This window comes from Nymphaea colorata, chromosome 6 (assembly GCF_008831285.2).
Source record: "Nymphaea colorata isolate Beijing-Zhang1983 chromosome 6, ASM883128v2, whole genome shotgun sequence".
NCBI classification, from domain to species: Eukaryota; Viridiplantae; Streptophyta; class Magnoliopsida; order Nymphaeales; family Nymphaeaceae; genus Nymphaea; species Nymphaea colorata.
In genome coordinates this window covers 3759859-3774484 of record NC_045143.1, presented here as the reverse complement: position 1 = coordinate 3774484, position 14626 = coordinate 3759859, and the positions used below count along the sequence as shown (strand labels likewise).

The following is a 14626-nucleotide window of genomic DNA, read 5'->3' as shown; positions in this document are numbered from 1 at the left end:
GTCCAAACAAAAGCCAAAGATTTTCAAGATCATGGCAACATAAAAGTGGAAAAGATTTTAGCAATTCGCAGCATTCTAAGTAAATGCAGTACAGTTTCATTTGCTTTGCTGTGATTCAAATAAGATAAGTGTAAGTAAATCTGAATGCTAATTATAGATCTGTTGCAACTGCTGCTCAGTCCAGCAGTTTATCCTTCCCCATTTTGTCTCCGTCATGGAATCACAATGGAGCTGTTCGGAATTATCTGACTTCTGATATCTCTGAAAGAGGGTTTACTAACAAAGAGTGTGCAAAGTTGAGCATGATAACCTTGAATTATTTGTTTAATGTCTAAATTGCTTAAAAGAACTAGAAACAAGCCAAGGCCGAAGTAGGTCGGTGGAGGTCAAGGATGTCCGATGTGTAGTCATGCTTGGTTTCTATGGACATTCCTCTTCCTTGGCTGGAGGGAACAAGTTCTGCCTCTTCTCTGACGAGGGTTTGGGATTGAGTTCAGTTCTAGAGAAAAGACTCCGATATGCAAGTGTATCCCAGTTGCTTATGCAAGCCAGTTAACAGCGACAAATTCAGGCATTAAGCCATCACAAAACTGTCTCTTAGTTATGCCTAAAAAATGTTCCTTTGGACAATATATCACTTCAATAGAATGCACGTTGAAACGAAATCTGTTGATATCGATTTTGGTGGCTAAAAGGTATGAGAAGATTTCTTATGTTGATTCAAAGAAAATTTGTTGGTAAATGCTGGATATTATCGTTGCAACAAAGGAAAATGTGATTGCAAATTATCCAGCTATGCCAATATCTGATAACAAATAGAAAACCTAATATTTTGGCATATACAAGCCATCATAAAAGTACAAAAAAATGATGAAACCACACGATGATGTATACATACCTCCGGATCTAATGAAATATCATCATGTGTGTGTGTGCCTTTGCCATGGATGCAGATTTCAGCTGAACCGAACCACATAAACCCTCTCCTCTCTGCTTTTTTCTTTACACTTTATGGCTCAATCCGTTTTCTTTGACAAATCATTAAGCAAACAATCTTAGTACAAACAAATGGAAACAGGATACAACCTCCCTACTGAACAAGCAGAAGCTTCATAGCAATAGGTTCATTGCTATTTGAACAAAGAGAAATCTGTACACATAATAAGGATAAGAATGCGGATATGTAAGCACATTACTTCTTCATTGCCTTCTTCAATGCTTGGGAGCATGTTTTGATGGATACCTTGATGAAGTTGTTCATTACCTGATTCTCCTCATAAATACTCTCGCAGCCATTATCATCAGCATTCGCCACTGGCTTCTGCCCAACTCGTTCAGCTGCTTCTTCTTTCTTCGTTGCACATGGAGATGCAGGAGTTGAACCGTAACCTCTACCGTTGACGTGCCCTTCATCACTTCTTTCATCTGCATCAAAGCTTTTGCTGTGTCTCCGCTTCTCAATCGGCTTGTGCACGAATCTTGTAGTTATATTCTTTTCGCCATTAATTCTGCTTCCTTTCATGAGTCGGCATGCGTTGTCTTCCCCAACATGTTTTGAACTTTCTGCAACATTAGCAGCTAGACTGCTAACTTCCTCCAGCACATCAGCAGGATTTTGCTTTACTTCCACGTCTTTTGCTTGCAATTTCAGGATCTTGATCTCCTGGTTAGCGTTGTTCAACTTCCTAACCAGTTCTTCAGTTCTATTTTTCTTCTCTCCTTGCTGCCGGAACCCGGAAGGCGAGCCTTCTGGAGAACCTCCCTCCGTGTCGTCCAGCAACATGCGGAGCCAGTTGTCCAAATTAACCTTCCCAATCTTCTTTCTGTATTCTTGGTCACCTTCCTCTTCGCCTCTCGGAATTACAGCTGAAGTTTTGTTTCTCGTGCAGGCTTGACCAAGCTTCCCTTCCTCAATTACTAGACTCTTGAACTTATCATCTAGTCGGCGCTTACATTCTTCAAGATCATAAATTTCATTAGTCACCGTTCCTTTCTGCTTTTGCAAGGCCACTTCATCTCTTTCTTTTACAGGCATGTCTTCTTCTGATGCGTTTCGGTCTTCTTCCAGAAGCAACCGCAGTTCCTTTTGTGATTCCGGTGTTGATCTTGGTACTGTTATGGATGATTCACATGTCTTATTGAGCCTTTCCTCAACTTGGTTTACCTCCATTCTTGATCTCTTGCGCACCTTCTCCCACTCTGGTATTATCAGTCTCTCAATTTCCTGTCGTTGCTTAAACCTCTTCTGCAGTTCCCTTTCAGAAGAATCGCAGATTGCTTTTTGTGCTTCCAATCTTGCCATAAGTGATGCTGTTGCCGCTTGGTTCAGCCTAACCTGCTCCTTGTAGACAACGTTCCTGCCACGGCAGAAGAAGATTGATTTAGAAAAAGAAAAAACAGAGTGGAGCAAATATATTCAACTTGAGCAGTGTTTTGTTTTCATGTCTTACTGATGCATTGCGTCACGGATCATCTTCTCTAGCAAACCTCTATATGATGACTGTGCCTCTGAGACTTGCCTGCATTTTTCGACTCTCCTCTTGCGCTTTATGAGAACGGTCTCCAGTTCCTGCAAGGCTATCCTTTCCTCATCATTCTTCCTCTTCAATTCTGTTAGTTCCTCATCCAGTTTGCTAATCTCTGTTTTTTTATTTTCTATTCCTTCTCTGAGTTTTGTCAATTCTTTGGATGATGCAACTATCTGGTTGTTCTTTAAATCAGCGTCATTTTCTTTCTGCCCGTGGAGGCGATGCTTTTGAACGGCGCTCGTTGTTACTTCGTCTTCCTCCCACGATATTTTCTTCTGAGGCCGGTTAAAATCCAAGGTTTTCAAGATTTGTGCATCTAAATCTCTATTAGATTGCACAATAGCAGCTGGAGCAAGACCAACTCGTCGCTTCTTCTCCTCGAACGGCAGGGGAAAAGCATGCGAGATGCAAACTTGTGAATCATTGAGATCCCCGCTGTCACTTTCAGAGAAAAGAAGTGAAAATGCTCTTTGCCTGTCCAAAATTACTAGCTCTCAGTAACAATAATCAGCATCATTCTTGAGAAGGAACACAAAAAGTCCTAAAAAGGAAAATAAAAGACTGAACCTGAAATCACTGTTTCTGGATGTGAACATCATAAGGAATTGGTTGACAGAGATTCCCAGTTGAAGGTCCCACCATGGAAGCAGAAACTCGAGGGCGTCTCGCTTCTTTCTGCATGCTTTCTTTTGTACTATCCTAAGATTGCTAGGAACCGTTTTCCCACCTCCTAAATATTTTCATACAACATCATCCTAAAAGATTAGGAAAGGCAGAAACAAGACTACCCATGTCACTACACCCAAATGCCAAAAAAACAAAAAGAAAGTAGAGGAACTGTTACTTGCGTAAGGAAACCAATGATCAATATCCCAAGCCAAAGGAGAAGCAGGATCCGCATGAAAATATAGAACGTTTCCATAATGATCGACTCGAAACTTGTCAGGATCAAACCCAGCATTGCTAAAAGAAAGAGGGTAATGAAATAAGCACAGCATAAATCATAAACCATAACCCCAGAATAGAACCTTTCCACTACACGACGGCCAAGATTTCAAAACTTACCCAAGATGATTAAGCCTTTTCCACAGCAGCTCGGTGTATTTCTTGGGGTTTATGATGGGTTTGCTGTCTGGGTCGACTATGGGGAACATCATATTCATTTCTTTAACCCTCAGAGCCTAGAAATTCATTCACCCAAAAAACCAAAGTTCATGTGATCCTGCAGCGTGATCTCCTGAAAACAGATAAAGAAGGATACAATCTTACCTCCCTTGGCTCTAAGATGTACGGGGTGAAGGTGAACGGCGGCCCTCTCGTGTAGGGGTTCCCGAGATCGGGGTCTCTGCAGAGCTTGGCATACGCTATTGGGAAGCCCAGCGTTTGGTCCACCACCATTTCTTCCTCTGCAAATTGGGGTAAAGAGGATGCCACCATGTCTTCCATCTCTTGCAGATACTACTCCGCAGCAGCGAGAGAGAGAGACAGGTGGTGATGATGAACAAGAGTCCCTGTGTGTGAGTGAGTTGGTGTTCGCCTAAGCAACGGTCGAGTTTGGTTTTTCGTTTTTTGAAATGGTACTTGGTTTTCATGTATTTAAAAGCTCGGACAGGGAGCCACGTCATGCAGGGGGCGAGGTCGGAGCGCCCCAACGGTCATGCATCTGGTGCAAGCTTGTGAGGAAGGTGGGGATAAGAAAAAGGAGGCGGAAGGTGTGAAAGAAACAAATACAATGGCATTTGTCATAGATTCGATTGGATCCACTTAATGAAATGGACCCACCTCGGCTACCGTTGTGGAGACTTGTGATTCCAATCAAGCCATTGTCCTTCAAATTTAAACGGTTCCAATTTTGGTTGGATCTCAGCAGTACTAAATCTAATGGGTTATAGATTTTGAATTTTTTTGGATGAGTAGAATCTGTTCGAAAAATGGTCCAAGTTCTCACATTTTACCTTCACCCTTGTGGTTTAAGATTGCTTCAGGACTTGGGTGGACCCATAATGCACCTGCCAACTAAAGCAACACATTGCTACCGTCTATAATCTAAAGAAATAGCATCCATAATAATCAAACGGACAAACATGCCATCACCGGCCCGCCAGCCCGACCACTTACACTACACTCTTTGGACCTTAGATTTCGGACTCCAAAATCTATATTTTAGAAATTTGTGACAGAAGCCATTAAAGACCTCAAGGTATAGGGCAACTTTAAGACCATGGTGAACTTGTGGTGCACCTATCAATTAACACTATTTAATGTCGAAAACAAGGTATACTACATCTCTTGGGGCTTAGATTTTGGACTCTAAAATCTACTTTAAAAAAAAAAAAAAAGCGGCCATGCTTTGTTGGCTTCCAAAAGAAAACTTTATACACAATTTGTTTTAAACGACTTTCGAAGCGTTTTTTATTTTCTTTGCCGTAAAGCTTTCGATGATCAAGATGGTGTTCAACATGCCGGAAGATCTAGGGAAAATGCGGATATAATTTTTTTGTTGTTGTTATTTTAGGCGACGAAGTTCTCTAGCAGAGTTCATTTTTCGTAGGAAGTTGGCAAAGAAAAGAAGGCCTTCTACCACTGGGTCCAGATCGTTCCTATGTTCTTTAATCAAACTGAATTGGATGCAGATTACATGCTGGGATTCTCTGATCCATTCCCATCCCTAATGTGGTGATCGTGTATGAGTTTACAAATGGCATTTCCAAACTGTGTGTACTGTGTGTGCGCTTATAAAAAGCCCGGAATGAGCAAAGTCAGAAGATCAGGATATGAATTGGAGCTATTTGCACTTGTTTCCATAATTGGTAGCAGCGATCTCCTAGCTCGGATTTATAAACGCTAACAAAGAATTGACTATAACTATTTAGAATCAACAAAGACTAAACATTCCATGGTTCATGACAAGAAAGCCCCACAGATGAACATGTAAAATTCAAGATTTCGGGAAGTTGGGATCGGTGTGAAAAAATCTGACACTTGAAGACGTGCCGGAAAGGGATTCTCGGCCGGGAGAGAAGGATGACGATGACGACCATGATGGCGTGATGCCAAAAACGGGACAAAAAGGATGATGTTTGCGCTGACGGGGGCCAAAGAAAAGGGAATAATTCTGGTGAATCCTGGAGACAATGAGGATGAAGGGAAGCCTCATCACGCCATTGGCATTGACTTCTTTATGGACTCCAATAATGTTTTAGTCATCTTCTCCATCGTTTTTGGCTTAAATTCGATAATTGCCAGCACGAAGTAAACGACAGTATTGTTTTTAAGATTTCCTGAACGTTAACCTTCCAGCTATTTCTCAAAGAACTAGAGGATGGTTTCAGTTTTGTATGATCCAGGAACTTGAGATTCAATTTCTAATGAAAATCAAAATACTACTATGTGTACAGCCATATGCTATATATATCTACAGTATCCGCAGAAAATAAAGGCAAGATCACGTGAGATGCTACAACTTTTCACTAGAATTGCCAAAAGTTCTAACAAGCTTTTCAGCAATTAGCAAATTATTAAGAATACCCTTACGGACTGAATAGTACTAAATAAGCTAAAATCTATGGTACCATTTTCACGATTTTCAGGTGAGCAAGAGGTTATCCTACTATCTAGAAGATGTTCCAAAGGTCCCCTTCATTTTGTTGGAGCGCTCCAGGTTTCTAAGCTGCATGGGGACTTGTGTGGGTAGCAAGCCCTTTCACTTTCATGATTACACCAATCAAATTTGTGCTTGACAAAAAAGCAATTACATCACCTAAACATATATTCGTATTGACATAAACAGAAGCTACAACATGCATTTATGTTGAAATAAATTCATGGCAGATCCAGATTGACATAAACTTAAGCTGCAACATACATTCATATTGTCATAAACGGATGGCAGATCCAGATTCCAAGGTCGCTCTTCAACTGATCAAGCGACTACCAATTTATTCAGCTTGAGCAGAATCCTCTCCTAAAGATTTCCCAAACCAACCTCTCCTTCTCACCGGCCCAACCCAGTCGACCTCCCTAGCCCTCAACAAACCAAACAGCAGGAGCCCACAGCCGAACCCAAGCGCCGCGCTGGAGCCAGTCAACGAAACCGCGGCACAGACCAACATCACAAAAGACTCCTCCTTGGTGTTCATGTCTCTGGAAGCCATTGCCAATTCGATGCCAGAAAACAGTAGCAGAACCCCCAAAACCCCTGTCGGGAACTCCCCAATGATCTCTTTGAACGAGTTCCCCAGAACAAGGCCCAGCACCAGCTTCACCAAGCCGAGAGCGAGCACCGCGAACCCACTCCGGGCACCAAACCTGTACTGCCCGGCCAGCCCGCCTGCGCCATGGCAGACCGGCATCGCCCCAAACCAGCAGCCTATGAGATTCATGGCGCCCACGCTCACCGACACCGTCGTCGCCGACACGTGGGCGCCGCTCTCCGGGAAGAGATCGGTGGAGAGCTTGCAGACTGCGATGACTGAGTTGAGGATGGAAAGGGGGATCTGAGGTATGGCAGCCCTCAAGAATCCAACCTTCCAGTCCTCCATTGAGATCGCCAAGAGAGAAATTCTGGAAGGACCAAACTTGAGGTTCTTCACGATCGCAGGGTTCCTGATGAAGCACAGAGCAATCCCAATAAAAAAGATGATCAACGCTGCCGGAATCCGCGGCCGGGTTTTCCGGTCCTCGTGTCCTGATTCCGAATTGTTGGTTCTGTTGCTGGAGGTGCTGGGTCCATTGCAACAGCCTGAGCCGGAGCCGGAGCCGGAGCCGGTGACCAGGATGATGAAGCACAGGGAAAACAGAGCCAGAAGGAGGCCATCTAATCCGAGGAACGGCCGCGGAGACTCAGATTTTCCGGTGGAGACGTTCTGGGAGAAGCGAATATACTTCACGGCCGAGAAGGCGAAAGAGAGGCCCTGCGCGAGCTGAATCCCTCGGACCACCGGCAGCGGGATAAGACGGTAGAAAACGGCCATGAGGCCGGTGACCCCTAGGAGGAGGAGGACGGCCGCGGTGGATATGCCGGCGGCGGCAATTTGGGCGACGGTGAGAGGGTTCGGGCCTTCGGCGATGGCCACGGCTGCGATGGACTTCATTGGCTGGACGGGCATGGGAACGCCGAAGAGGTAGCCGGTGGCGATGTTGTAGAGGCCGGTGAAGATGAGGGTGGTGCCGAGGTCCAGGTGGTTCACCAGTGTCAGGGCCAGCACTATGGGGATGAAGGTGCCGAGGTCGCCGACGGCACCGCTTAGCTCCGACGAGAGGCTGGTTTTCAAGCGGAAGCTGCCGGTGCAGTGGGAGAGGCATCGGTGTGAGTGCTGAGGGAGAAGTGGGGTTCTCTGCTCCTCCTCCGCCTCCATGGCCTCTCTCTCTCTCTCTCTCTCCCCCGGAGTCTTTATGAATAATGATTGGCTATTTCAGGAGTCTTATCTCGTATGCTTTTTTGGCAATGGGACGGTTTAGTTTGGATTTGGTATCGGTCTCCAGGAAGTCGGTAACACTGAATGATTGGCTAAAACATGCGGACGTAACAGCATAAAATCTCAGATCCATTTTTTTTTTATTATTAATTTTTTTGGAACTGATACTTCTTGCTCAGTGTCTGGATCTTATCTTCCTTCTAGATACGGCCTCATGGAGATGTACCAGTTTTATCTCCATACATATGCTTAAATTTCAGAGCATGGAACTTCAGGTGCAGAACTAAAGCGGAATCGACTTTCTGAACTGTACAGCCTTCGTAATTGTTGCTAAAAAAAATTATTTGGAACATCTGGGCCAGAAGCAGTAGTTGTGTCGCCTGCAGAGAAATTTGAGAATCTGCAGGCGCCGGAAGACTTATTTTCAAATCCTTTCCTGCATGGTTAATGAGAAAATTCCATCTGGGCAATATTTTGCAGTTACTCCCAAAAATGGGCTTCACTTTTCCGAGTTTCCTGAATGGAAAACAGGTTCCAAGAAAGCTGTTTACTTGCTGACAATAATTTCCAAAAACATTTTTGTTTTCAATTTCACACAACGTCCTCTGTAGTTGAAAAAGCGCAGTATTCACACATCTACTTTTAACAACTACAAACCAAAAGCACTTCACGTCCAGGCCTAATTGGTTGAATCATCTATCAGACGGCCACGGGTACCTTTATGTGGCTATGTCAACAGGGAACCTGTGTCGTCATGTGTAAGATACGGTTAAGGCTACGAGCAGACCCTTGAACATGGCCCGAACACAGACAAACCCGGGTACAGTCAACAAACCTATGGCCCTATCCATCTTTTTAAAGACTCGGTCGAAGTTGATCCAGCCATTTTTATCTACAAATTACGTTTTCATTTAAACCATTATATATAATGGAAATGAAGATCCCTGAAACTCCACCTATTCAGTAGGATTTTTTTATGCCCAGCAATTTTCCAATGAGATTTTCTGGCGGCCAGCATTTTTTCTTGTGACTTGTTTTCTTTAATAAGACTTTTGATATATATATATATATATATATATATATATATATATATATATATATATACCAGTAGAGTCAATCATAACCATATTGACCAAATATGCAGGCACGTAGCAGTAAAAGATCATCATTTCCCGAGTACGTCAAATCAGCAACTTTGATTGCTGCAACTTCGCTTAAGAACTGAAGGACATAGTTTCCCCATTCCGGAGTTCAGCGTCAGCAGTCTTACCAAGTCTGAAGGTCCTGAATTATTTGATGGCATCCACAAAGAAATCTTGAATGTAACGGTTCACCAGATCATGTATGTTTTGCAGCAGCATCTCCACCTGGGGCTGCTCTGAAAGGGGCAGGTACATGTTGAGAGTTGACAAGGTTAGTTGGAAGCACATAAAAATAGCTGTGCAACAACCAAGAGATGGCTTAATGTCTGCTTATCCATTTTCATGAAGGTCTCTTGAAACAATTGGATATCCTGAAAGGAGGAGTAACCATAGAATTAAATCGAATGAATTTACAAATCTGAGGAACCCCATTTTTTGTCAGAAAGTATTTTACTTTACCCACATCTTGTGGAAACAGCATAGCACTAGTTAAATTTTGGAGACAGATAATACTTGGGATCTTTAAAGAATTTCTCAATTAGTTCTGCTTTCTCAGCTGAAAGATCAGTGTTCTCCATTATGAACTCCTTGGATGCTTTAGACAATGCTTCGATGGAACCAATGGAACCAATAAGCTGAACAACGAAAATAAGGAACATGTAAAGGATAAATAGATGAAAATAAACAAGCACGACATGTCAACATCTGGAAATGAAGGCAAAATCTTGCACATGCAAACAAAAACGGACACGCGCAGTGGAAAAAAAAAAAAACAAAATTCGACTCATAAAGCCACCCAAATTCCTGCACAGTGAAGCAGAACATTAATCGCTCTAATTTCTTGGGAGATGCCTTCTTCCTGCTTCACTCGCCCACACATAGAATAAAACAAGAATGACATCGTAAAGTTGGTGCTGGTCTCAATATTGTTTCGAAAGAACAAGCTAAATTACCGCACTGGCATCATGGTTGTCAAGTCCAGGTATGGCAGTGATTACATTGACATAAGCTTCCATAACCTGCACTGAAAGCTCACGCTTTAAAGAAACAGAGAACCATTGTTCGTCAGCAACTTAATTTGCTAAATTTGAGAATTCAACAATGACTAACCTCAGTCTTCAACTTGGAGATTACATCTTTTCTCTTACATTCTGTGGAGGAAATAGGACATAGTTAACTACGGTGTAGGGAATAAATGCATCTTGTAAAATGTAAAGAATGGCTTTTCACCTCCTTTTACATATGCAATCTTCACAATCTTTTCAAATCCCATTTCTGGATTGTCTACTATGATAAATGTGGGTTTGCCAATCTCTATGCCATATCTGCATCATAATAAGTAATATAAGACATTTCTTATATCCATCAAAGAATAAGAGAAGAGATCAGTGTTAGCTTGCACACTGACTTGAAATATGAATTAATGAATGACTCGTTCTGCTCTGCAGAACAAATAGTCGCAACAGCATAGAAGTGGCCAAACTGGTTTTTCAACTTTGTAATTCTGCAGGCAATAACAACGTCAATAAGCTAATGAACTATGAAATCTGATCTCACGTGCTCAAATAGTATACCTGCCAAATATTGCTGGGATATTCTGAGGGTTCCAATTTGTAATAAAGATGAATGCGACGGACAGTCCACCATTGTTGAAAATAAAGTCCTGTACCTCATGCTCAGGGAACTTAATACATGGAACTAGTGTGGCATGAAAGTAAAATATATCTTGAGGGAAAATTACGGGAGCAATTGGCAGGAAATTGAGCCGATAAGCATTCGCTCTCAGAAAGGAAGAAACAAATTGTATAAAGTCTGGACGCTGCTCATCTCTCCATGAATTGTTGATCATGCAGACACCGATACCTGTATTCAAAAGAACTTTCCATCATTATTCGTTAAGGATTAACAAGTTTAAATACGTGGATCCTGCAGATTAATGCAGTGGTATGCACAGCCATGTTGCAATTTTTTCAAATTTGTACTTCCGAAAATTTTGTTTTTACGAACTTAGGTTCTGCGAAGTAGCAGAGACTGCAAAAGCAAGAGTAGCTAAAGAAGTATGCTGATTTCCTCAAAACTGTAGATAACATTGCAGCTCCTTCCATGCTATTAGTCAACGTGATTCCGTTCTCCAAATTCACGAGAGGAACGGGAAAACTGAAAAATCGTACAAAGAAAAACTTAATGCTAAGCCGATAGAACAATATATCAAGAAACTTAATCGGAGAAGGATTTCACGATTTGCATCAAATCGACGATCACGCTATACCTAAAAGGACACGAATAAAGAGCAGAATGGGAAAAGAAAAAAAAAAAAAAAAAACGAAAAACGGACAATCGCCATACTCGATCAAAATGTTTTGATGCTAGGGACGGCTAGAATAGAATTTATCCCAAATTGAAGCGTGCGGGAAACAAAGCACAAATGTTTCGGGATAAAGCAAAGTCAAACCTAAATTTCCTGAAGTAGAAGAATCGCTCTTCTGAACTCTGTAGTTCTGCCGGCAGCCGGCCATTGTAGGGTGAGATCGCCGCTAACAAGTTCGTGATTTCGTGAAGAAAGAACACAATCTGTTACGCACTTCTTTTGGAAGAAAAACATAGAGGAGACGCATAGAAATCGTAGCCAGGAGAAGGCGTTGAAGGCCCTTCTCTTCTTCCCGTCCGTTGAGGTCAGGGTGGCGGCAAAAGTTTGATTTCCCTCCTCCCCACTGACATTTATACATTCCAATGAGACATTAAATTTAATATTTATATTCAATATTTATTTAGGGGAAACCAATTAAGCCCCAAAATCATAACTAAACTTAGATTTACATTAAGTCATGATCAGGGATGTTCCACGAAACTGTTTTGTTCAATTTTTTTTTCAGTATTTCAAAATTTTCAAAACATAGCTTCGCTCCTATACATGGAGATCACATTTCTATAATTAATTTTTACAAAACATATTTGAGGATTTGAATGAAAAGCCATCCAAACAAGGAGCCCTTCCTTTTTCTCTTGCTTTTAGGGTTTAAATCTGCATTGGCGCATATGATGGAAGACAATGTCCTATCAGTTAAGTGTGACACTCTCACATTATAATAGTATCAGTGGCTGAGCTGCATATGGGCATGTGTGGACAGTTGCCCACACAGTTCCACATTTTTAAATTGGCAATTTCCAACGATCAGTTTATTTATTTGTTATGTCACATATTTTTTTGAACGAGTAACCTTTGATCGAAAACTTCCGACTCCACCGCTGAATAGTATCCATAAGAATCGAATTAACAACATGTACACCCTTCAGGCTTCTATAAAGCGCATTAGTTGCAGAGATACTTGACTGAACTTTATTACTTTTAAGATGTGAGGAATACTTTATACACATATAGAGGGGAAGAGAGAGAGGTGGGTGGACATAATTCTCACCTTTTTCTTTTACTCAAATAGTTCTTGGTGGTGAGAAGTACAAGTCTAGAAACTAAGATAATACAGGAAAATGGTAGACATCCAGGTACAATCTTTTAATAACCATCGCAAATGCAGCTCTTAAAGGAGCCACCGCCACACATATATTTTCTGCTGCCCTCCCTCCAATTCCTTTCTTTGATCTCACTCTTCCTCCAAAGCAAAAAAAAATCTGACAGATTTATAAAAGGTTAAACATGGTTGAGTGGGCAGACTTTAAAAGAAGATCCAGTTAAATCAAACCTGGTAAAGAGCCGTTCGGACTCGAGTCCGGACCGTACTTTTCGCCAGAGAACCCGCACATTGTCAGCCGTTCGTGTTTCAGATCGACGGCCGGAGCTGCACCGACCGCCAGCTTCACTCATGGGTTTCCGGGAAATTCCCCAGGTTTGTCTTTCTCTGCCAGAAAGAATCCGGGCCTGCACTTTCCGGTCTCCCGGAAATTCCCGGATATATTCTTTTCAGGAAAAAGGTGACGTTTGCCCGACGACTTTATGGACCGGTCATCAGCTGTCCCTGAATCTTGTTTTTGGTCGATTTTAGAACTTTTTTTTCCCCGAGTCCCAGCACATCTTATCCTACTTTTTAGCCCACATGGTCAAAAGGCTGCATCAGTCAGACAAAGCACCAGCCCTTCCGAGCCGGTTCGGATTCACCCGGATCCGACCCAATTGGATTTGAACTCAGACTTGGGAACCTGAAAGTGAATCTGGATCCAAATCCAAGAGGGTAACTCTATGAAACAATAGGACCAGCTAAAATGCACTCTTACTTTAAATTTTAAACCATAAGAGACATTCGTATATTAAAAAAAAAAAAACTAATGAAGTTTTTGCAGATCTTTGACCTGTAAGCAAAGTTCTGAGCATACCAGGTCCGATTTATCAGTTTTCATATTCAAATAGTGTTGCAAACGGATTGGATTCAGGGCAGATATCTTATAGATAATCCTTTTCATGTATTTTGAGTATCCATATCCAATTAGTTTGCACCCCTAGGTCCAAATTAGCAAGAAGCATAATTTTTTAGAAATGAAGTTCCCAACCAAGTAGCAGGTGTATTTTTTGGACTAGATACCTCCAATGCCATGTAAATGTTGGTTGAAATAATCTCCCTAATGATGTCTCAAGGAAATTAAAAATCTGTTTCTAGCTTTTCTTTTAGGTTGTGTTTGATAGTCTTGGATCTTAAATCTGATGCTACACAAAAATATGAGTTATTTTTGTGAGTAGCATGAAATGTTTAAAAACCATGGATTTATGATTGGAATGGAGGCGAGGAGGATGTGACTTTAAATCCATGAAGGATCTCGGATCACAGCTTATATCAGATCTATAGTGAAACAAACACAACCTTATGTAGGAGAGAGGGACGGGAGATAATTTCTTCAGTCATTTTCAAGCATAGCAAAAAGTGTCCACAGGAGAATGTTTGCCAAGGAAATTAAAAAGGAGACTGTCTGGTCCAACTTTTCAGCACGGGCAGAGGCATTGGCTTGCGTAGGCAACTGCCCACACGAGCCCAGACAATGTAATTGTCACATATTCGTCCCTACAGTCATTAATTTTACCGTGCCTTAAAATTGGGCCACCCATGGCTCCATGGGGACGCAGAGGAACTTCCTTTTTTTCTTTTCTTTCTGTTGTATTTTAGAAAACAACCACGACAAGTTAGAATCTCCTTTTAGATTGATGCTTTTGATTATTCTTTTGTTAAAATATGTTGGTGAACACCCTTTGGACAATTATTCTCCAAATATTGGCTTTTCCTTTTTACTTTCTTTTCCTCCTTTTTTTTTGTTTTAACATTGTAAAAGAGGCATAATAGAGATTCCAGTTGAACTATGGAGACAAATAAAGATGAGTCCATGGATATCCCAGAATTGCACTCTCGCAGATGAAGGGGTTTTCGTCCATTAGAAAGACAAAGCAAGTTATATATATTCCTGCTCCTTCTTCCTTGTTTCTGCTGCTGCCATGCATGTGTGTTTACAATGTATGTGCCTTGTGTACTTCTCGCTCGACCAACTACGCTATGCTCCTTGAAGCATAAAAGAAAAGAAAGAGAGAGAGAGAGAGAGAGAT

General features: G+C 41.8%; 3 protein-coding genes across 6 annotated transcripts; all 3 read right to left on the bottom strand.

Annotated features, from left to right (window-relative positions):
* Window positions 1-806: 806 nt before the first annotated feature.
* On the bottom strand, window positions 807-4117 carry LOC116255543 (uncharacterized). Its single transcript, XM_031631405.2, has 6 exons — window positions 3798-4117; window positions 3594-3709; window positions 3373-3491; window positions 3096-3258; window positions 2451-3002; window positions 807-2357 (listed from the first exon to the last, which is right to left on the bottom strand). Exons 1-6 carry the CDS (start codon window positions 3972-3974, stop codon window positions 1193-1195), a joined length of 2292 nt encoding a protein of 763 aa, XP_031487265.1. The 5' UTR covers window positions 3975-4117; the 3' UTR covers window positions 807-1192.
* A 2167-nt stretch (window positions 4118-6284) lies between these two features.
* On the bottom strand, window positions 6285-7939 carry LOC116256789 (molybdate transporter 2). The gene has a single exon (XM_031633275.2). It carries the CDS (start codon window positions 7883-7885, stop codon window positions 6467-6469), a length of 1419 nt encoding a protein of 472 aa, XP_031489135.1. The 5' UTR covers window positions 7886-7939; the 3' UTR covers window positions 6285-6466.
* A 1139-nt stretch (window positions 7940-9078) lies between these two features.
* On the bottom strand, window positions 9079-11782 carry LOC116256381 (protein PARTING DANCERS homolog). Of its 4 annotated transcripts, XM_031632739.2 has the most exons (9): window positions 11540-11782; window positions 10829-10950; window positions 10662-10750; window positions 10496-10591; window positions 10318-10412; window positions 10198-10238; window positions 10041-10124; window positions 9547-9722; window positions 9079-9458 (listed from the first exon to the last, which is right to left on the bottom strand). In XM_031632739.2, the coding sequence occupies exons 1-8, from the start codon at window positions 11601-11603 to the stop codon at window positions 9573-9575; spliced, it is 741 nt and encodes a 246-aa protein (XP_031488599.1). In that variant the 5' UTR covers window positions 11604-11782; the 3' UTR covers window positions 9079-9458; window positions 9547-9572. The 4 variants fall into 4 exon arrangements, with proteins under 4 accessions (XP_031488599.1, XP_031488596.1, XP_031488597.1 ...); XM_031632736.2 differs by having other exon boundaries at window positions 10662-10950; XM_031632737.2 differs by having other exon boundaries at window positions 9551-9722; window positions 10662-10950.
* Window positions 11783-14626: the final 2844 nt, after the last annotated feature.

Bases quoted from the DNA above. Each gene is read 5' to 3' on its own strand.
- LOC116255543 (XM_031631405.2), bottom strand. From the start codon at position 3,974: ATGGAAGACATGGTGGCATCCTCTTTACCCCAATTTGCAGAGGAAGAA. The intron at 3,492-3,593 runs GTAAGTTTTGAA...TCTTTCTTTTAG, and splicing joins AAAAGGCTTAATCATCTTGG to CAATGCTGGGTTTGATCCTG. The intron at 3,003-3,095 runs GTTCAGTCTTTT...AATTTTGGACAG, and splicing joins TCCAGAAACAGTGATTTCAG to GCAAAGAGCATTTTCACTTC.
- LOC116256789 (XM_031633275.2), bottom strand. From the start codon at position 7,885: ATGGAGGCGGAGGAGGAGCAGAGAACCCCACTTCTCCCTCAGCACTCA.
- LOC116256381 (XM_031632736.2), bottom strand. From the start codon at position 11,603: ATGGCCGGCTGCCGGCAGAACTACAGAGTTCAGAAGAGCGATTCTTCT. The intron at 10,951-11,539 runs GTTTGACTTTGC...TTTTGAATACAG, and splicing joins TTCTACTTCAGGAAATTTAG to GTATCGGTGTCTGCATGATC. The intron at 10,125-10,197 runs GTTAGTCATTGT...GTTTCTTTAAAG, and splicing joins TCTCCAAGTTGAAGACTGAG to CGTGAGCTTTCAGTGCAGGT.